Source organism: Diorhabda carinulata, chromosome 10 (genome assembly GCF_026250575.1).
Source record: "Diorhabda carinulata isolate Delta chromosome 10, icDioCari1.1, whole genome shotgun sequence".
In the NCBI taxonomy this organism is placed as follows: domain Eukaryota; kingdom Metazoa; phylum Arthropoda; class Insecta; order Coleoptera; family Chrysomelidae; genus Diorhabda; species Diorhabda carinulata.
In genome coordinates, this window is record NC_079469.1 from 15,302,550 (window position 1) to 15,326,186 (window position 23,637).

Below are 23,637 nucleotides of genomic sequence, written 5' to 3' on the forward strand. Positions count from 1 at the left end.
ATTTTTAAAAATATATTTTGTAGTTTTACTTATATTTTAGGATAAAAACTTATACTTCGTGTGGAAGAATTAAAACTAATTAATGTCTTTAGGGTAGAAAGGTAAAAGTTAAATTGAAAGGGTAGGAAGTACTGTCAATGGACTGTCTGAATAGTTGGGCGTGTTGCCAGGAGGTGTCACCTTTACCTCCGGATACTATAGCTTCTACTGTTAATGTTTTTATGTCCTTCAAATTGTCTAGTGACATTTTTGTTTCGCCTAAAATGAGGGAAAAAATATTTTGTTTTGAAAATTGCGGGAATTTACGGGATTTTTACATGTAAAAACGAAATTACACTGAAAAAAATTTTTATTAAGAGAAAAAATGAATTTACGAAAATTCATAAAATGTGGATGCAAATGTTTTTTTTTCAATTTTTTAAGGGCGAGATCTATTTTTTGCATTACTTTATACATGAAAACAAAGTTACACTGAAAAAAAAATGGTCCATAACCTTGAAATTTGTACAAATTAAAATATTCTATGTGGGGGGCAAAAGACGTTAATAATTATTTAAGAAATTGATATTTCAGAGATTATCATAAAAATTTAGTTTTTTTTTTGTGAAAAATAGAATTTTTGAGATTTTATGATAAAACATCGAAAATTTGAAAAATTTTGTGAAAATGTTTTTTTTCGCAATTTTTAAAGGCTGTGATTTTTTTTTAAATTCACGCGACTTTTAGACATTAAAACTAAGTTAGACTGAAAAAAATGGTTCATAACTTCGAAATATGTAGAAATAAAAAATATTCAAATTGTGTGGTTAAAGGCGTTGAAAATTATTCAAAAATGTGATATTTTTGAGATTTTTATAAGAATTAATTTTTTTTGTAAAAAATTGAAGTTTTGAGATTTTATGTCAAAACATCGGAAATTTGAAAATTTTGGTTGAAATTAAGTAGAAATAAAAAATATTCAATTTGAGGGGCAAGAGACGTTGGAAATTATTTAAAAATTAGTTATTTTTAAGATTTTTATAAAAATTTGGTTTTTTTGTAAAAAAATTAATTTTTGATATTTTATGGTGAAACATTGGAAATTTGAGATATTTGGATAAAAATTTTTTTGCAATTTTTGAAAAGTACAATTTTTTTTGGAAATCACGAGACTTTTACATATTAAAACAAAGTTACACTGAAAAAAATTGATCCATAACCTTGAAATATGTACAAATAAAAGTATTCAATTTGGGGGGTAGAAAACGTTGAAAATTATTTAAAAATTTTATATTTTTGAGATTTTTATAAGAATTAATTTTTTTTTGTAAAAAATTGAATTTTTGAGATTTTATGTCAAAACATCGGAAATTTGAAAATTTTGGTTGAAAATAAGTAGAAATAAAAAATATTCAATTTGAGGGGCAAGAGACGTTGGAAATTATTTAAAAATTAGTTATTTTTAAGATTTTTATAAAAATTTAGTTTTTTTTGTGAAAAAATAGAATTTTTGAGATTTTATGGTAAAACATTGAAAATTTGAAATATTTGGATAAAAATTTTTTTTGCAATTTTTGAAAAGTACAATTTTTTTTTGGAAATCACGAGACTTTTACATATTAAAACAAAGTTACACTGAAAAAAATTGATCCATAACCTTGAAATATGTACAAATAAAAGTATTCAATTTGGGGGGTAGAAAACGTTGAAAATTATTTAAAAATTTTATATTTTTGAGATTTTTATAAGAATTAATTTTTTTTTGTAAAAAATTGAATTTTTGAGATTTTATGTCAAAACATCGGAAATTTGAAAATTTTGGTTGAAAATAAGTAGAAATAAAAAATATTCAATTTGAGGGGCAAGAGACGTTGGAAATTATTTAAAAATTAATTATTTTTAAGATTTTCATAAAAATTTAGTTTTTTTTTTGTGAAAAAATAGAATTTTTGAGATTTTATGGTAAAGCATTGGAAATTTGAGATATTTGGATAAAAATTTTTTTGCAATTTTTGAAAAGTACAATTTTTTTTGGAAATCACGAGACTTTTACATATTAAAACAAAGTTACACTGAAAAAAATTGATCCATAACCTTGAAATATGTACAAATAAAAGTATTCAATTTGGGGGGTAGAAAACGTTGAAAATTATTTAAAAATTTTATATTTTTGAGATTTTTATAAGAATTAATTTTTTTTTGTAAAAAATTTAATTTTTGAGATTTTATGTCAAAACATCGGAAATTTGAAAATTTTGGTTGAAAATAAGTAGAAATAAAAAATATTCAATTTGAGGGGCAAGAGACGTTGGAAATTATTTAAAAATTAATTATTTTTAAGATTTTCATAAAAATTTAGTTTTTTTTTGTGAAAAAATAGAATTTTTGAGATTTTATGGTAAAGCATTGGAAATTTGAGATATTTGGATAAAAATTTTTTTGCAATTTTTGAAAAGTACAATTTTTTTTGGAAATCACGAGACTTTTACATATTAAAACAAAGTTACACTGAAAAAAATTGATCCATAACCTTGAAATATGTACAAATAAAAGTATTCATTTTGGGGAGTAGAAAACGTTGAAAATTATTTAAAAATTTTATATTTTTGAGATTTTCATGAAAATTAAGTTTTTTTGAAAAGAGTATAGTTAAAAAAATTATAATCAAACATCGGAAATTTGAAAAATTTGAATAAAATATTTTTTATATCATTTAAATTCCATATTAATACGCATTTTAATGGAACAAAAAAAAAAGATTTTGTTTGCAAAAAATGAAAAATCGCGAACAAATGATAATTAATTACATCGGAAATATAAAAAATGATCCTTAAAACGACAATTAAATTAAAAAAAAATAGTTTACCTTTAGGAAGTGTTACCATATTGTCACCATACGAAATTTTAATGGTAACTAGACCGTTTTCGAACGTTTCGTGTCCAAATTCCAAACGTACATTGTCCAATTTCCTACCCGAACTATCGATTCGAAACACCCACCTAACCTTACCATCCAAAACACCATCTAAAATCAATATTTCGACAAAAAAACCCTTTTTTATATATATATTGTTTTCAATTTTACCGTTTCTAGCCAAATAAACCATTTTCCAATCGTTCTCGATTTTCCTAAACATATTTTCGACCTCGTAAGCACCCAGGTTCCAATCATCGATTTCTAATGAGGTGCCACTTTCGGTACCGCGTTTATATTTATTCAAAGCGCACGAATAACTAATCGATACAGTGTTGCCATTATTTTCCGACGGTTTTATTTCCCACACGTATTCAGACGATATTCGCATTTCTCCTCTGGCCAATCGCCAACTTTCCGAACCGGAACTTCGTTGTCGTGAATCGCCTTCTTTCGATGTCCTGAAAACATTTTTTTATACGCGCCCTCTACGTTCAAAAACGATATTTCCTCATATTTTCGTTAAAAACGCTAAATCCGACAACGGTGCATAATGACGTAAATACGAATCACGTTGACAGATTTTTCAATCAAATCAGTAAAAAGCCAAAAAAATTCGAAAATCTACTGAAAAATCTATGGACTTGGCAACGCCGCTTGTGATTATTAAGATACAATTTATAGAAATTCGCATAGACATATGAAAAATCGGTAGACTTGGCAACGCCGATCCAGGTATAACATGTTAAAACTCTAGATCTAATGAAATATCACTAGATTTGGCAACATTTAACTATGTCATCGAAAATATCATCAGATTTTAACTGAGAATGATGAAAATTACAGTTACAGATGTGGCAACGTTGCGTATAACATCGATATTGGTGAATTCCTCGATAAAAATCAGTAGACTTGGCAACGTCGTTTTTTTTTTTATTTGAAACGTTTAATTCGTAGATTTTCTGAACAATCGGTAGATTTGGCAACGCTGCTTACGGTATAGAATTTCGACTTAGACTAAGTTTCCAACACGTTAAATCGGTAGTTAAATCAATAGGTTTGACAACGTTGCAAACAGCATCGGAATTGGTGAATCTCCTAAAAAACCAATAGATATGGCAACGTTGCACATAGCGTCGATATTGGTCAATTTACTGAAACGACGATGGATCCGACAACGCTGCTTGTGGTATAAAATTTCACTTGAGATTCAGTTTATCAGAATTAGAGAGATCGATGTCGACGTATTGACAGATGGTGTGTCAAATCGGTAGGATTACTGAAAAAAAGTAGACTTGGCAAGCCCGTTTCTGGTATAACACTTTAAATCGGTAGATTTACTGAACGAATGGTGGACGTGGCAACGCTGTTTATTGTGAACGTTTCGTCTAACGCACACATGTGGCATCGATATCGGTAAATCGATAGATTTGTCAACGTTGCATACGAAATCGATATCAGTGAATCTCCTGACAAATCAGTAGATATGGCAACGCTGCTTAGGGTATGAGATTTCAACCGACATATTGACAGATACGTCAAATCGGTAGATCTAACGAAAAGAAAGTAGACTGGCAAGTCTAATTGGCTCTAATTGGATCTACTAAAAATACATATTTGGCAACCCCGCATATGACATTGGAAAATATCCTGAAAACAATCAATTGAATTTGCAACGCTGCTTATATTTTGACACGGTTTATAAACTCAGAGAAATCAATATTTTAATAGTCAACACGTCAAATTAGTAGATCTACTGAAAAATAAATAGACTTGGCAATGCTGCGATAATAATATGATATTTTTATATTTATTATTATCGTGTATTTCACTCCGATCCGCTTCTCGATTATTAACTCTTAATGTGTTATTTATAGCAATTTTATTTTATCTAAATTATACAGTGTGATCCAAAAGTCGACTCACCCTTCGGATAAAAATTCCGCCAATTCCATAGCGTTCCTTTTGACGAGATACGCCTTCCTGTATATCGACAAATTTTTCTGCCTCTCGGTTCTAATTTTAAAAATTTCGTTCAAAAGCTGCGCCTCCGTACATTGTTTCCTCCTACCGAGTACTTCCTGGTATTTAGTCGTATATCTCCAAGTGACGTCTTGGATATCGTCTACGGAGTAAGCCATGACGTAGGAGAGTTTCTTATTCCAACCGTTTTCGTACACCAAAGGAGTATCGAGGATATTTTCGCAAGGATCGCAATGCAACCAACGTTTTTGCGCTATTGAAAACACCTAACACAAAACATAAATCTACAGGGTGATTCATCATTTATATCATACTGAGTCATACTTCGGTCCATACGTGGTCTTCTTCGTCGACGACGAATCTGGTATCCCACCCCATGGCGCGGCAACATAATGTAAATACGTCCGCCCATTCACCACATCTGCCACGTCTCGTTTCCAAAAGGATATTTAGGTCGTTGTATCGCGGAAACGGCGTAAATTTTTGACATTTCGTACATTTATGCATCTGTCAAATGTCAACGAAAAATTTATATCGATTTAGGGCTATAGTGCTATAATACGCACCTCTACACGGTCAGCGTACATATGAGGATTTGAAGTGACGTGGGACATTACAGTTTCGCCTCGGCAAAATTCGCAAGGTAAAGTATTTACCCAATCGAAAAAATCTTCTTTGAACCACCTCAATAATTCGTGAATTAACGTATCTTGTAAAGATATATTAGGTTCTGGTAAATGATCTGCGGATAGAGTTCAGTTAGAGAAAAACCTTGAGAATGAAGAATGAAATTTGATGTTTCCAGAATGGTACAAACTGTTGATTTAGAACTTATTCAACATGAAGAATGAAATTTTATGTTTCTTTATAATACAAAATTTCGCGATTCTGTTTAGCAGAATTCTTCCAAAAGTCAAAGCAAGATCAAAAATTGAATTTTTAACAATAACTATTACAGTAAGTTTTTATTTCACAAGTTTTCCAAATCTTTTGAAGGAATTAGAAGGAAACTAATATTGTGTGGATAAAAATCAAGTTAATTCGGATGTTTTCATGGGTTTTTATGAAACCTATTACATTCTAAGCGTTAAAAAGTGTCTCAATTTGCATCAACATCAAGAATTCAAATTTTAGTCAATAAAAACCACAAAATAAAACTCTCAAAAGCAATAAACTGTTGATATAGGATCTATTCAACTAAATATACAAGGTGATACTTTTAAAAGAAGAAATCAGAAGAATATATCAATATTTCCAAGGGAAACAAAAATTATATACATATTTGACTGAATAATTATTTAATTCTGGCGAAAAATACAATAAAAAAAGAAAATTGATAAATAGAGAACAAAATCTACTCACTTTTTTTACAATCCCAGTGAATGGCTCTCAATTTTTTTTGCGCATCTTCCTCTAATTGCCATATAGGCATTAAATCCAATATTCGTTTTTGCACTTGTTTATTTTCATACTTAATCATGTTAGCTGAATAGTTTTGTAATCTATATAACAACGAATTTGAATAAGTCTACGAAATAATTGAAATTATTGCCCGTTTAAATTTATGAAATGCACTTACTATTTCACGCTGTTTCTGTTTTGGATTCAAAGTTACGACCAATTTTCGAAATTCTTGAACACGATTTATAGGAATATCGATAGGCATTTCAAAATAGGCATCTTTCTGTAAAATAAATATTCTAATTCACCTACTGGTTCATAAAAACGTACGAACGTACTTCTTGAAAACCCATGATTGTTAACAACTCCTTTCCTCCATCCCTGCATAAAATTTTATTATTTATTGTCGGATTAGTTTTCTGTAACTTTCGGAATGTTTTATCTGTAGGATTTCCTAAAATGTTATCTGCAATTTTACACAATATCTTGATGGTTTCTTCACGTTTTTCCGCCGGATTTTTATAAAATTTCGCTAACACATCTTTCATATATTGACTCATTTTTATTAAAATATAGTCCACTGATACAACTTTAACCAGATAAGATACAAGCACTTAACAAAAAAAACACAAATCATCAACATTTGTTTTTGACATTAATGTATTATTACAGGTTATGATGTTGTTAGTATTACAAACCACGTACGGTTACTTTTTGAACCCAAACCAATATCGATTATTATAAATGATACAAATAAGTGTATACGTTTTTTACAATTATTTTTTTAATTGTAGGTCTCTTCAATGAAAACCAGTTTAAAATAACGTTTCGAAATATCTTAATTATCTTATTACTTTAGCCGTGATATTCATGTATATTTCCTAATACAGATTAAACGTCAATGTCAAATGTCACAATATATTGAAATATGTAAACTATATTATTTTACGTGTAAGATTTGTAATTTAAAAATTTAATTGAATTAGTTATAATGATAAAAGCTATTCTAGTCTTTAATAATCATGGAAAACCGAGACTTTCGAAGTTTTATCAATATTTTGTAAGTTTTTCAGGTTAAATATGAGTAAAACGTTTATTTTTAACTACTTCTAGGCAGAGGATATGCAACAGCAAATAATAAAAGAAACATTTCAATTAGTTTCTAAAAGGGAAGATAATGTTTGTAATTTTTTAGAAGGCGGGAGGTATTTTCAAATTATATCCAATTTATTATCCAGATAAACCAAGTATTATTTTCAGCTTAATTGGTGGTAGCGATTACAAATTAATATACAGACATTACGCCACATTGTACTTCGTATTCTGCGTAGATTCCTCCGAAAGCGAATTGGGAATATTAGATCTAATTCAGGTGTTTGTCGAAACATTAGATAAATGTTTCGAGAACGTATGCGAATTAGATTTGATTTTCCACGTAGATAAAGTGCATTATATCCTCAACGAACTCGTAATGGGGGGAATGGTCTTGGAAACAAATATGACTGAAATTCTTACGCGGATTGAAGACCAAAACAAAATGGAAAAACAAGAGGTCAGTTATAAACTTTATTATTATATTATATTTAATTAAATAACGTGCAAACGGACGTTTTTTTCAATATATATATATATATATATATATATATATATATATATATATATATATATATGATCTTTTTGTTTTGATTGATTTCCAGGCGGGTATAACCGCTGCTCCAGCGCGGGCTGTTTCGGCTGTTAAAAATATGAACATTCCGCAACAAATAAAAGATATAAAGTTACCCGATTTACCGCAGGCCATTAAAGACCTAAAATTCTGACCTCGATTAGAAACAGAATTCCAGAATGTTCACATTATACCGCCAGATTCTCGATCGCTTCTGGAAGAATCTTCTTCTGTTAAATACACTTGATATATATTGTATCTACAGGGTGTTTCTGATTTAGAAACGGGAATTTTCTCTTTGTTACACTATTTTGAAATGATTTTCGATTTTTTAATGTAACGATTTGTTTAATTACATTTTTTATATATAATTTAATTATTTTTTAAGTTAAAATGTTTATAAATATATTATTAATTCAAGTTTAATGACTATTTATTTGAATTCCCCTGTAACTTTGGCATAATGAACCTTTAGAAGTTGTCATACTTTTATCTCACCCTGTATCACGAATCTATAAAATAATTTCGAATTTCGTCTGTTAAAAGCAAATTTACGATTAGATTTGATAAAAAAACTTCCTAAAGACTCTGTAGACGATATAAATATGCAGGGTGTCCCAATTTCGCGACTAATGTTGTTACATCCTTTATTATAGATAATACATATTATTGAACCACTTAATTATTAAACTTTCCTGTATTTCGTATTGAATTTGAAATTTTACATAATGTCTAAGATGTAATAAACTTATCTGATGTAAACTGAAGTAAATCTAACCAAATTGAAGCTAATACAAACCTAATCTCGTCAAAGCTAAATGTAAACCTAACCTAAAGAGGGCTCAGGTAAACCTAACCTAATTGGAGCTAAAGTTAATCTAATCAAAGCCAAGCTAACAATCTAAGCTGAAGTAAACCTAAACTAATTAGGCATAAGTCAATCTAACCAAATTGAATCTAATGTAAATCTAACCGAATTGGAGCTAATGTAAACATAACCTCGTCGAAGCTAAAATAAATCTGATATATTGCAGTTAAAGTAAATCTAACCAAATTGAAGCTAATGTAAACCTAACCCCATTGGAGCTAATGTAAATCTAAACCAATTGGAGGTACTGTAAACATAACCTCGTCGAATCTAAAGTAAATCTGACATAATGCATCTAAAGTAAATCCAATCAAATTGAAGCTAATGTAAACATAACCTCGTTTAAGCTAAAGTAAATCTGACCATATCGCAGCTAAAGTACATCGATACGGGTTCTACGACCTCGAAAACGCTGAACTAACTTATTTTTATTATGATTCTAAACCAGACAGATGTACAGTATAGATTTTTGTACATTTCTTCAAGTTTGTCCATTTTTTCTTACTAAAAGTTTATTAAATACTGGGCGAATCACCTAAAATATTCAATTACAAAAACTTATTAATAAATTTCAACAATAATAACAAATTTTCAAACTAAAAAATAACATTTAAATTTTTTTTTCGCCCCGTAGAAATAATATACGACGGATTGTATCAATACTGTATACAGTATTAAAAGACCTTTCGAATTAGGTATTAAAAGACCCACTTCTTAATTAAAATTCAATGAAAAATCAACTCGATAGTTTATAAAATTTAAGACTCACTCTGTATATAAATATGGATTATTTTATACAGAATATTGAAGTTCTTTATTTTCAATTTCGACAAATGTAGATTGTCTGATATTTCGGCATTAATTTCTTATACACTATATATGAAAAATTGCAGAATTTATAAGTAAGTTTGTAACATAAATTCGTTTGGTCATCTGTATATTATTTAGAGGCATTCAAATTCACGATTTTCGTCAATAATTATTCATATTTCATACTCGTATTTACAAAACGGACACTTTCAATACAGAAAATATACGAAAATAGAAATTATAAAAAAATAATACAGACACACGAAACGACAATTAGGTTATTTCCACATGCTACAAGAAATGAAATAATAAACAATGCGGTAATACGCGTGCGCCGTCGAATTCAGGGCTCGGGCCAGTTTAGGAATTGCCGTCGATAAGGAAGGACGCGTCCAAAAGTTCGGGCAGTAAAATATTTCTATTGGATTTTTGGTTGATGGTTGATAATTATGAAAGAAATTTCGTTTGGTAAGTCAATATTTATGATCAAAATTATAAAATGTATCTTTGGAATGGAAAATTTCGATGTTTTTCGTGATTTCCAGCGAGTTTTCCTCGAAAATTTCCTCGTATTGAGGTGAATTTTGAGGTTTTATATATTTTTTTGTAAAAAAAACGAAATTTTTAATTATATTATATATATAATATTATATATTAGATTCTAGTGAATTTTGAATTTTTGAACATTTTTTTCGTTTATTTCAAATTTTCGGAAATTAACAAAAAACGAAAAAAAATCATTTTTGATATCTTATAATTCGATTTTTATAATAACTATTTAGTTAAAATATTTTTTTATAATAATATGAACCTTATAACGACTTTTTATTTACAATAAATAATTTTTTTTAACCTTGTATATATAAAATTCCAGAAATATAAAACGTGATTAATTAGAAGCATCTTTTTTTTCTAGAATTAAATTAAAAAAATATCCTAATTTATAAAGTTACAAGGTTCTACACGGTATTTAAAAAATAACTTGATAGTTTGGAAAAACCAATTATTTAAATGAGAAAAAGTTTTTCCAGACTCCAAAATAATCTGTTAATAGTTAATAGTATATGTTTTTATTGTTTTTTATTAATTAATTTACACTTTAGTCAGTTTTTTTTGGGAAAAAAATCGAAAATATTGGAAAAAATGTTAATTTTTTTTATTTTTAAGTCTAATTTACTTGGGAATGGAAGGGGACAGACCTTTTTTAACTCAAATCAATCTATAGTTACCCCTGAGTGCAATTGGGGAAAAATAGCTCGAAAAAACAGGGAAAAAACTGGAAATATTGGTGAAAATGACACTCTTTTATAAGTTTCGAAAGCAATATGTCCAAAAAAGGCTAATTTACTTGGGAATGGAAGCGGACAGGCTTTTTTTAACTCAAATCAATCTATAGTTACCCCTAAGTGCAATTGGGGATAAATAGCTCGAAAAAACAGGGAAAAAACTGGAAATATTGTTGGAAATGACAAATTTTTAAAAGTTTCGAATGCAATACGTTCAAAAAAGACTAATTTATTTGGGAATGGAAGGGGACAGACCTTTTTTAACTCAAATCAATCTATAGTTACCCCTGAGTGCAATTGGGGACTAATAGTTTGAAAAAACAGGGAAAAAAGTGGAAATATAGGTGGAAATGACACTTTTTTATAAGTTTCGAAAGCAATATGTCCAAAAAAGGATAATTTACTTGGGAATGGAAGCGGACAGGCTTTTTTTAACTCAAATCAATCTATAGTTACCCCTGAGTGCAATTGGGGATAAATAGCTCGAAAAAACAGGGAAAAAACTGGAAATATTGTTGGAAATGACAAATTTTTAAAAGTTTCGAAAGCAATACGTTCAAAAAAGACTAATTTATTTGGGAATGGAAGGGGACAGACCTTTTTTAACTCAAATCAATCTATAGTTACCTCTGAGTGCAATTGGAGACAAAAATATTTAGAAAATAGAAAAAAAAAACGAAAATATTTGGCTTTTTTTAATGGTGGCAGTGAATAAATCTCTTTTTAGTCAACAAAATGTTTGTGTAATTCCGACTGTAGGAGGATTGTTTGGATTTGGGGATGTTTGGTGAAAATTGAAGCGATTTTGGAGAAAGACTTATTTGTTGTGGTGGTCAAAAACTTTTGACCGCTAGTGTAAATGAAAATTCAACAGCACGGAATGTTCCTACAACACTTTCGCTACCCTGGTTATTATAATCATGAAAGCGAAATTACAAGTTCCTTGACTCGAGACGAATTTAAATTAACCAAGATTCGCATGTCAAAAACTGAATTTGATAATTTGATAAGCAGAAAACGCTTGTAGACACGATCAAATAAACAGAAACACGAACTTTAAAATATCATTGAATTATAAATGAGTGAACAGGCCCGGAATAAGTTACATTTACACAAATTGATTCAATAAGATTAAATTAGTGGAATATAACAAACTAAACATGAAATTAACCAGCTATATATATCGATAAATCGAGTGTAGTGACCTTCTACGAGAGTTGTTAAAAATTTAGCGAAATAAAACTTTTTTTGACTGTAATAATTTGTATTATTTTCTAGAATTGTTGTTGTTACCAATTAATAACCGGGACGAATACAATGTAATAATAATTAGTCGACTTTCACGGACATTTAATTGGTAACAGTTCTTTTCAAATCAATACATTTCGAAATTTTCTTTGTCATAATCTACAGGGTGGTATAAATAACGTTAAAACACTCTATAATACAAAGAAGAAACATTTAGTGAACCCCCGGTATTGTTTCAGATTTATATTTTCGTCCATTCGTGAAAAAGGAGTATGATTTTGAAAAGACGGCCCGGTTTTAAGTGTACCATGAATTTTTTGGTAAAATTTTGTGTTTCGCGCTGAATACTTATGATATCAAATGAAAAATGGCTGATCACGATCCGTTCGACGACGAGGTGAGTTTCAAATTTAATTTTTCGAGAAAACATCCTTCCAACAAGGTATTTAATATTTCCTAAAAGACAAATGATCAATTTTATAGCAAAAGCCAGTCTCTAAAGACCAAAGACAGCTTACTTTAGTAGAAGACAATTTTTAGAAGACAAATGACAATTAGTTTTTATAAAAGACAGTCTTTACAACAAAAGAGTTTAGTTTTTGCATATTTTTTTGAAGATTCTAATTCAAATTCCATGATTATTTCGACAGCTAGTGTCCAGTAACACAAACCAAAGAAACTGGAGGGGAATTCTCATTGCTCTGTTGGTGATAGTCGTCGTATTGGCGTTAATAGTAACATCCGTAGTACTATTAACTCCTCCCGACGATGGACCCAGGATAAAAGGAAACAGATTTCAATTAGACGACATCTTGGGTCGAGATTTTCAACCCTTGAAGTTCAACGGAACGTGGATATCAGGTGAGTTCATGATAGAAAAGAAAAGGGTAAAAGGTCGAGGCAATTTATGAATTTAACGTTTCCATCGCCATTGCCAAATATATTCGGGGTTATTTTGAATCACTTAAAAGTGCAAGATGACTACCGAGTCTGTTATAATGAAAGATAATTTTTGTCAAGCAAAAACGAGGACAAAAGTGTTCAAAAGAAGATGATAACTGCTTGAGGAGTTTATTTCCATTGCCCAGTTCCTTGCCATTTGATACAATTATCAGAGTAGCATCCTCGGTGACCAGATTTAATTCACAGGACTTATTTTTATAGGAGCGCAGAAAAAATAAATTGATTTAATTACACCAAGTAGAAGGAATTTCAAATAAATATATTGAAATGTAAATTTTTCTCTATTTCAGATGACGAAATTATTTTCAGAGACCATTATGGGGGTATAAGCATTTTGAATGCTTTCAATCTTACAATTAGAACAATTATGTCAAATCAGACGTTTGTAAGTATTAATTTGACTAAAAACGAGCCAAAACATTAGTTGAAATGTTTTTTTTTTCATTAAGTTGCGGTTGAACCCCACACGTTTCCAATTATCCCCTGATCAGAAGTACCTGTTGTTAGCGACCAATGTACAAAAGCTCTTCAGACATTCTTATTTGGCTCAATACAGTATCTACGACGTACAAAGTGGGTAAGTGTTGAAAAAAAAACGATTCCGTCTTATACCTAGCTTTAATAAAGCAACCCTTTGTTTTATACTCATAATTAAATTTTCCAGCAACAGAAATTTAGAGTTTGTTGTTTTTCCAACTTCGCCTTGTGTTGTTTTTAATTTGAATGCAAATATATTATCATCTGCACCAATCTCGAGCTCTAATAAAAGCGAAACTTTTTGTTTGTATACTTAAATTAAAAAATTGAGAAAAGCTTTGATTAAAAGTTAGATAAAGAAAATAAAGGTTCGCTTTAACGCTCATTAAAACACTTTAAATTTATTTATCATACTGTTTTATGTACTTAAAGGTGTTTAAACGACTGCTTTTTCTCGTCGATTTCAAATCATAATTACTTACATTTTTATATATAAATCGATAATTTTGAAACTTCTTATATAATATTTGTTCATAAACAATCCATTTAATACATATTTGAATGTAAAAAATTGTTTTTACTCACCTTTAAATAGAAATAACAGAGGATTTGTTAAAAAGAACAATGTTAGGTTAGGATTCACAAAAAGATTAAAATATTCCTGTTAGATACACTTTTATAACATTTTAACTACATAAACATTCTTATTAATAAGAAAATCAATTGTTTATAGGGTTTTTTTTTTTAATTTATTACACTTTTTAATCACTTTAACGACGCACTTATTCACATAGTTTTTACAATTTTTTAACAGCAAGTGATTCATATTGAACAGTTTGAAATTTTTACGCACTGTAAATTATTTTGAAAATGTTACTACATATTTCTTTAATTAAACAATAAAACATTACTTATCCGCGTTTAAAATTATTGCAAACGGTAATATTCGGTTTTTTGAAAGTGGCAGCTTTCAAATGAAATCATAACAACGTTGCCAGATTTCTTTTTACAACTCAATTGAGTTACGTAAATTCCTCATACCATTTAAGAATAATAAAAACGATATTTTCAATAATGTTTTTGTTATTAATTAATTAATTTCAGTGAAAACAAAATTTCTTAGAATAATTATTAGAATATTTGTTAGATATATAATTTCTTTCGATTCTGACAACGCTGAATTACTAGAATTCAATTGATAACTATCCGTATCTCTTTTTAACTTTATGGGGGAATAATAAGGTATTTATAGAACGTATGTCGTTATTTAATGATTTTTGTAACGAGAATATTTCTCTAGTGGCTATTTGTGAAACTAATTTTCGACAGATGATTTTACCGGTAAAAAACAAAACGTTTTGTTTATTGTTTTTTGAATATTATTGCAAATTTTCACTATGATTTTATTAACAAATATTTTTGAGAAGTGAAAAAAAATATTAGGTTACGCCTTCATGATAAACAGTGAAATGTTAATGTGTGTTGGAAAAAATTCGTCAAAGTTAAGCGTCTCTTTTCAACTTCACAATTTACTGCCGAACGTGATTATGCACTTACAGTTGGATGTAATATGGTCACTACAAAACTAAAGGTGTAAATTGAAATTCTGTTGAACGTAAAAATTACTTTTATTTTAAAACAGTTTTATTACCATTAAAAAACATTTTCTTAGGTTGCTATCAGCATGGAAATACAACAGAAAATTTTTTATATTTTCATATTGCAGCAATGATTTTTCACTTCGGCCAATACCACAAGATGACGATCACCCCTTTTTATTATTGGCGCAATGGGCGCCGAAAGGACACGCGTTAGTTATGGTGAAGGATTACAATATCTTTTATAGGAAAACGCCGACGTCTCACATGGGTTATAAGGTAACCCATACGGCGGTACCAGGAGTGGTCAGTCACGGGGTTCCGGATTGGTTATATGAAGGTAAATACAATTCGTCTTGATATATTTTTTTCATTGTATAATAGTGGTGTATGTGACATTAACAAAAATCGTTTTAGTAATAAACAGTGTGAGTCATTTGTATTAACAGGATGTCAAGTTGGTATACTTTTCAAAAATTATTTTACTTTTGAATGTGACTAATGACTATAACATAAAATTATCTACAGGCATATAGGGTGTTCCGAAAATCGAGTAAAGACGTTCGATTTAACAAAATTTCGTGTATTCGTTTATCACTTTTGAGACATCCTGTATGGGGGTGAATAAATCACATACAGGATGTCTCTCAAATGAAAAATAAGGCGTTTGTTTTGGGAAAATGGTATGTTTGACAAGTTTATTTATTTTTGAGAAATCCCATGTATTGATTTTAATAATTTTACATACAGGTTGTCTCAAAATTAGAAATTAGCGTATTCATTTTGGAAAATTCATATACTTGACGGGGTTGATCATTTTTGAGACATCCTATATTGATGTTAATAATTTTACATACAGATTGTCTCAAAAATGAAAAATAAGCGTATCCTTCTAGAAAAATCATATATCTAACAGGGTTACTCTATTTTGAGACATCCTTTATTGAGGTGAATGAATTTATATACAGGATGTCCCTCAAATGAAAAATAAGGCGTTCGTCTTGGGAAAATGGTATGTTTGACAAGTTTATTTATTTTTGAGACATCCTGTATCGATGTTAATAATTTTACATACAGGTTGTCTTAAAAATGAAAAACGGCGGTTGATCAGGAAAAATAGTATATTTGACAGGTTGAACCAGTTTTCAGACATTCTGTATGACTGTTTATATTTAAATGTACAGGATGTCCCTAAAATCAAATATAGAATGTTCGATTGAAATAAAATCGATTATTTAACAGATAGTTTAATAAATTTCGAGACATCCTTCTATTGATGTAAATAATTTTTTATAAAGAATGTCCCAAAAATCGAAAACATTGATCTAGATAAGTAAAGTAGCGTTTTTTGCCTCATTTATCTACTTTTGGAACATACTGTATATTTGTCCTGCTTATTTGGGATACCTACACGTATTAATCCGTTTTAACTTTGTTTATAACCTTACAGGATGTCCCAGAATTGAATATATTGAATTTCGTTTGAAAAGAAGCGTTTTTCGACTCGTTTATCTACTTTTGGAACATACTGTATATTTGTCCTGCTTAGTTGGGTTATCTACACGTATTAATCTGCTCTAAATTTGTTTATAACCTTACAGGATGTCCCAGAATTGAATATATTGAATTTCGTTTGAAAAGTAGCGTTTTTCGACTCGTTTATCCACTTTTGGGACATACTGTATATTCGTCCTGCTTGGTTGGGTTATCTACACGTATTAATCTGCTCTAAATTTGTTTATAACCTTACAGGATGTCCCAGAATTGAATATATTGAATTTCGTTTGAAAAGAAGCGTTTTTCGACTCATTTATCTACTTTTGGAACATACTGTATATTTGTCCTGCTTATTTGGGATACCTACACGTATTAATCCGTTTTAACTTTGTTTATAACCTTACAGGATGTCCCAGAATTGAATATATTGAATTTCGTTTGAAAAGAAGCGTTTTTCGACTCGTTTATCCACTTTTGGGACATACTGTATATTCGTCCTGCTTAGTTGGGTTATCTACACGTATTAATCTGCTCTAAATTTGTTTATAACCTTACAGGATGTCGCAGAATTGAATATATTGAATTTCGTTTGAAAAAAAGCGTTTTTCGACTCGTTTATCTACTTTTGGAACATACTGTATATTTGTCCTGCTTAGTTGGGCTATCTACACGTATTAATCTGCTCTAAATTTGTTTATAACCTTACAGGATGTCCCAGAATTGAATATATTGAATTTCGTTTGAAAAGAAGCGTTTTTCGACTCGTTTATCTACTTTTGGAACATACTGTATATTTTTTCTGCTTATTTGGGATACCTACACGTATTAATCCGTTCTAACTTTGTTTATAACCTTACAGGATGTCTCAAAATTAAATATATTATATTCCGTTTGAAAAGAAGCGTTTTTCGACTCGTTTATCCACTTTTGGGACATACTGTATATTCGTCCTGCTTAGTTGGATTCCCAACACGTATTAATCCGTTCTAGATTTGTTTATAACCTCACAGGATGTCTCAAAAATAAATATATTGAATTCAGTTTAAAAAGAATCGTTTTTCGACTCGTTTATCTACTTTTGGGACATACTGTATATTCGTCCTGCTTAGTTGGGTTCCCTAAACGTATTAATCCGTTCTAGATTTGTTTATAACCTTACAGGATGTCCCAAAATTAAATATATTGAATTTCGTTTGAAAAGAATCGTTTTTCGATTCGTTTATCTACTTTTGGAACATACTGTATATTTTTCCTGCTTATTTGGGATACCTACACGTATTAATCCGTTCTAACTTTGTTTATAACCTTACAGGATGTCCCAGAATTGAATATATTGAATTTCGTTTGAAAAGAAGCGTTTTTCGACTCGTTTATCTACTTTTGGGACATACTGTATATTCGTATCGCTTATTTGGATTCCCAACACGTATTAATCCGTTCTAGATTTGTTTATAACCTTACAGGATGTCCCAAAATTAAATATATTGAATTCAGTTTAAAAAGAATCGTTTTTCGACTTGTTTATCTACTTTTGGGACATACTGTATATTCGTCCTGCTTAGTTGGGTTCCCTACACGTATTAATCCGTTCTAAATTTGTTTATAACCTTACAGGATGTCCCAAAATTAAATATATTGAATTTCGTTTGAAAAGAATCGTTTTTCGATTCGTTTATCTACTTTTGGAACATACTGTATATTTTTCCTGCTTATTTGGGATACCTACACGTATTAATCCGTTCTAACTTTGTTTATAACCTTACAGGATGTCCCAAAATGAAATATATTGAATTCAGTTTAAAAAGAATCGTTTTTCGACTCGTTTATCTACTTTTGGGACATACTGTATATTCGTCCTGCTTAGTTGGGTTCCCTACACGTATTAATCCGTTCTAACTTTGTTTATAACCTTACAGGATGTCCCAGAATTGAATATATTGAATTTCGTTTGAAAAGAAGCGTTTTTCGACTCGTTTATCTACTTTTGGAACATACTGTATATTTGTCCTGCTTAGTTGGGCTATCTACACGTATTAATCTGCTCTAAATTTGTTTATAACCTTACAGGATGTCCCAGAATTGAATATATTGAATTTCGTTTGAAAAGAAGCGTTTTTCGACTTGTTTATCTACTTTTGGGACATACTGTATATTCGTCCTGCTTAGTTGGGTTCCCTACACGTATTAATCCGTTCTAAATTTGTTTATAACCTTACAGGATGTCCCAAAATTAAATATATTGAATTTCGTTTGAAAAGAATCGTTTTTCGATTCGTTTATCTACTTTTGGAACATACTGTATATTTTTCCTGCTTATTTGGGATACCTACACGTATTAATCCGTTCTAACTTTGTTTATAACCTTACAGGATGTCCCAAAATTAAATATATTGAATTCAGTTTAAAAAGAATCGTTTTTCGACTTGTTTATCTACTTTTGGGACATACTGTATATTCGTCCTGCTTAGTTGGGTTCCCTACACGTATTAATCCGTTCTAAATTTGCTTATAACCTTACAGGATGTCCCAAAATTAAATATATTGAATTCAGTTTAAAAAGAATCGTTTTTCGACTTGTTTATCCACTTTTGGGACATACTGTATATTCGTACCGCTTAGTTGGGTTCATTTTTCCCCCATAATGTGGCGTTTGCTCGCATATTCACGCATTTGTCGACCATTCTAGACTGTTCTGATTGTGTTCGAGGAATCAACGATAAAAAATTCGTTGTTTCAGAGGAAATTCTTGGTAGCAATTCCGCCGTATGGATGTCCGCCGACGGTATGTTGATGGTATTCGCCTCGTTTAACGATAGTTTGGTGGAAGAACTAAGATTTCCTTGGTACGGTTCCGGATTATATCCGGATATTAGATCGTTGAGGTACCCGAAACCGGGTACCAGAAATCCTCAAGTCGTACTAACCGTTGCCGATCTCGCCGATACGTCTAATATCAAAATGAAACCCGTTTCGCCGCCTACCGTTATAGCGCGCAGGTATTCCAACGACGTTTTTCGATTTCGAGTTTTGTATTCTCCATTTTTTTTTTGTTTTTTTCGAAATTGCAGCGACCACTACTTCACCGCCGTCACATGGATAAGTTCGACGGAAATCAGCGTGGTCTGGTTGAATCGTCCCCAAAACTTATCGGTAATAACCATTTGCTCGAGTCCTAAATGGGACTGTAGAGAGGTGGGTATTAAAGTGTCATTTACCGAATAACCTGGACGTCCTGTATATTGACGTGGTGTTTTAGACGCAGCGCATCACGAACGACGGTCACGGTTGGGTGGATATGGGCGACAGTCCCGTATTCGGGACGGATAGTTCGAAATATATCACGATAGCGCCAGTCAGGGACGGAGCGGCGGGAAATTTTCGACACGCCGTCGCCGTTAATATTCCGAAACGTCGTTTTATACCTCTGACTCACGGCAGATTCGAAATTTCGAGGATACTCACTTGGGATCATTCGAATGATGTTATGTGAGTATTATCTTTTATCCGGAAAATTTGCAAAATATTTGGAATATCTTCTAAATTCCAATTTGAATCGTAAAAAATGTTTTCACATTCGCAAATTCAAATTAAATCTATTTATTCATTACTTTATTACTCAATTTCTTTATTTATATCCTTTTAATCATTTACGTATTCATTCAATTATTTATTTAATTATTTATCCAATTTTTCAACCATCAATCCACTTATTTATTTAACCATTCACTTATTTTATCATTTATTGATTTATTTATTCATTATTTCATTTATTCATTTAATATTCAATTTATTTAATTATTTATTCAATTTTTCAATCATCAATCCACTTATTCATTTAACCATTCACTTATTTTATCATTTATTGATTTATTTATTCATTATTTCATTCATTCATTTATTATTCAATTTATTTAATTATTTATTCAATATTTCAATCATCAATCCACTTATTTATTTAACCATTCACTTATTTTATCATTTATTGATTTATTTATTCATTATTTCATTCATTCATTTATTATTCAATTTATTTAATTATTTATTCAATTTTTCAATCATCAATCCACTTATTTATTTAACCATTCACTTATTTTATCATTTATTGATTTATTTATTCATTATTTCATTCATTCATTTATTATTCAATTTATTTAATTATTTATTCAATTTTTCAATCATCAATCCACTTATTTATTTAACCATTCACTTATTTTATCATTTATTGATTTATTTATTCATTATTTCATTTATTCATTTATTATTCAATTTATTTAATTATTTATTCAATTTTTCAATCATCAATCCACTTATTTATTTAACCATTCACTTATTTTATCATTTATTGATTTATTTATTCATTATTTCATTCATTCATTTATTATTCAATTTATTTAATTATTTATTCAATTTTTCAATCATCAATCCACTTATTTATTTAACCATTCACTTATTTATTTAACCATTCACTTATTTTATCATTTATTGATTTATTTATTCATTATTTCATTTATTCATTTATTATTCAATTTATTTAATTATTTATTCAATTTTTCAATCATCAATCCACTTATTTATTTAACCATTCACTTATTTTATCATTTATTGATTTATTTACTCATTATTTCATTTATTTATTTATTATTCAATTTATTTATTTATATCTTCACTTATTTTCTTAATCATTTACGTATTTATTCAATTTTTCAATCATCAATCCACTTATTTATTTAACCATTCACTTATTTTCTCATTTATTGATTTCTTTGATCACTTATTTATTCATTCACTTATTTAATCATTTATTTATTCATTCTTCAATCGTTCTATCTATTTATAAATTTATTTAAACATCTATTTATTTATTTCTTTGATCACTTATTTATTCAATTATTTATTTATTTATTTATTCATTCACTTATTTATCTCCTTCGAAATGGACCGAAAAAAAAAATGATTCCAGATATTTCCTGGGAATCCCCGAAGGAAAACCGGGTCAATTGCATCTGTACAGGGTAGCTTCGGTACCGCCCAGAACGGGCGCTTCCTTACCTCCTCCCGTATGCTTGACGTGCGCGAAAGAACCAGCGCCGACCCAACCGCCGTTCATATCTCTCGACGAGAATATCTACAGGGTGAAAACGAGCGGTTGGGACGAGGAGGACGAGGACGTCATTCTCACCACTCCGCCAACGAGACGGCGTAGAAGAAAACAGAAAGCCGTCGATAAGGAACCGCCTTGTTTGTACCACAACGCGATATTCAGTCCGAATTCCGCTTATTACGTATTGGAGTGTTTGGGGCCCGGTATACCGACGAGCGCGTTGTACAAAACTGGTATGCCGAAATCGAAGCTGTTGATGTGGCTTCAGAATAACACGGAATTAAGGGAGAGGGTGGAAGATATGGCGATGCCGCAGATGAGGACGTTTCCGGTGCACATATCCGGAGGGTGAGTATTTTTTACGTCGATAGATGGAGATACCGATTTAGTATTATTAATATTTATTAATAATATTGATAATTAGAGCAAAACGGGGTTGGAAAATTCGTATTTTGGGTAAATTACAGTTGGGAAAGTCGCTTTCGACAAATTTGGAGTAGGAAAATTCGTTTTCTAAAAACTTTGAGTTGGAAAAGTGGTTTTTGGAAAAGTTAGAGCTGGGAAATTAGTTTTTGGATAAAATTTGAGTTGGAAAAGTCGTTTTTGAGGAGGTTTGAGTTGAAGAAATAATTTTTTGACAAAATTACAGATAGAGAATCTATTTTTTAGAAAACTTGTCGTTTCTGAAAATAAAGGAACTTGAAAAATCGTTTTTGAGAAGGTTTTAGTTGAAGATATCGTGCTCTGACCGAATTAGAGTTGGGAAAGTCATTTCTCCGTGAAATTTGAGTCGGAAAAGTGGATTTAGGGAAATTTAGAATTTGAAAGTGATTTTTTGACAAAATTAGAGTTGGAGTAGTCGCTTTCGACAATATTGAAGTGGGAAAATTCGTTTTCTAAAAACTTTGAGTTGGAAAAGTGGTTTTTGAAAAAGTTAGAGCTGGGAAATTAGTTTTTGGAGAAAATTCGAGTTGGAAAAGTCGTTTTTGAGGAGGTTGGAATGTGAAAGTGGTTTTCTGAACGAATTAGAGTTGGAGTAGTCGCTTTCGATAAAATTGGAGTAGGAAAATTCGTTTTTCAAAAACTTTGAGCTGGAAAAATAGTTTTTGAGAAGGTTTGAGTTGAAGAAATCGTGTTCTGACAGAATTAGAGATGGAAAAGTCATTTCTTCGCGAAATTACACATAGAAAATCCATTTTTTAAAAAATTAATCGTTTCTGAAAATAATGCAGCTGGAAAAATCGTTTTTAGGCAAAATTGAAGTTGGAAAACTCGTTTTTGAGAATGTTTGAATTGAAAAAGTCGTTTTTTGACAGATTTTGAGTTGGAAAACTCGTTTTTTTGAAACTTTGGGTTTAAAAATGGCTTTTGAGAAAGTTGGTATTGGAAAATCGGCTTTTAGAGTTGGGAAAGTCGTTTTTGAGAAAGTTGAAGTTGGGAAATTTGTTTTTGATGAAAACTAGAGTTGGAAAGCCGTTTTTGAGGCTGAAGATGAAAAAATCGTTTTTCAGCATAAATAGAGTTGTTTATTAACAATATTAGAGTTGGAAAAGTCGTTTTTTAACAGAATTAGAGTTGGAGAATTCTCTATCGATTAAATTTATCGTAAAATTTGAATTGGAAAAGGCGTTTCTGACAAATTTGTAACTGGAAAATTCGTTTTTAACAAATTTGGAACTGGAAAATTCGTTTTTAACAAATTTGGTGTTGGAAAATTCGTTTTTGGAGTTGGAGAAGTTGTTTTTTTCGCGTAATTGGAGTTGGAAAAATAGTTTTTGAGAAAGTTGGGGTTGGAGATGTCGATTTTGGAGAAATTTGAAGTTGGATAAGTCGTTTTTTGCAACAT

General features: G+C 30.0%; 3 protein-coding genes across 4 annotated transcripts in view; 2 read left to right on the plus strand and 1 right to left on the minus strand.

Annotated features, from left to right (window-relative positions):
- LOC130898618 (peptide-N(4)-(N-acetyl-beta-glucosaminyl)asparagine amidase) lies at positions 1–14,549 on the minus strand. Of its 2 annotated transcripts, XM_057808033.1 has the most exons (10): positions 14,181–14,549; positions 6,616–6,890; positions 6,456–6,560; positions 6,239–6,404; positions 5,443–5,618; positions 5,201–5,383; positions 4,820–5,142; positions 3,065–3,354; positions 2,846–3,004; positions 1–258 (listed from the first exon to the last, which is right to left on the minus strand). In XM_057808033.1, the coding sequence occupies exons 2-10, from the start codon at positions 6,835–6,837 to the stop codon at positions 89–91; spliced, it is 1,794 nt and encodes a 597-aa protein (XP_057664016.1). In that variant the 5' UTR covers positions 6,838–6,890; positions 14,181–14,549; the 3' UTR covers positions 1–88. The 2 variants fall into 2 exon arrangements, with proteins under 2 accessions (XP_057664016.1, XP_057664019.1); XM_057808036.1 differs by lacking the exon at positions 14,181–14,549 and having other exon boundaries at positions 6,616–7,170.
- LOC130898619 (AP-3 complex subunit sigma-2) lies at positions 7,176–8,363 on the plus strand. The gene is made up of 4 exons (XM_057808037.1): positions 7,176–7,337; positions 7,391–7,482; positions 7,538–7,829; positions 7,975–8,363. Exons 1-4 carry the CDS (start codon positions 7,269–7,271, stop codon positions 8,095–8,097), a joined length of 576 nt encoding a protein of 191 aa, XP_057664020.1. The 5' UTR covers positions 7,176–7,268; the 3' UTR covers positions 8,098–8,363.
- The window catches only part of LOC130898617 (dipeptidyl aminopeptidase-like protein 6), a 19,084-nt gene continuing 5,425 nt past the window's right edge, over positions 9,979–23,637 (plus strand). Inside the window, exons 1-10 of the mRNA XM_057808032.1 lie at positions 9,979–10,089; positions 12,395–12,552; positions 12,806–13,016; positions 13,409–13,503; positions 13,568–13,695; positions 15,322–15,533; positions 19,428–19,686; positions 19,759–19,882; positions 19,947–20,176; positions 21,651–22,139. Coding sequence (XP_057664015.1) covers positions 12,523–12,552; positions 12,806–13,016; positions 13,409–13,503; positions 13,568–13,695; positions 15,322–15,533; positions 19,428–19,686; positions 19,759–19,882; positions 19,947–20,176; positions 21,651–22,139 — 1,778 coding nt within the window. The 5' untranslated portion in view covers positions 9,979–10,089; positions 12,395–12,522. The remainder of the gene's footprint in view (positions 10,090–12,394; positions 12,553–12,805; positions 13,017–13,408; positions 13,504–13,567; positions 13,696–15,321; positions 15,534–19,427; positions 19,687–19,758; positions 19,883–19,946; positions 20,177–21,650; positions 22,140–23,637) is intronic.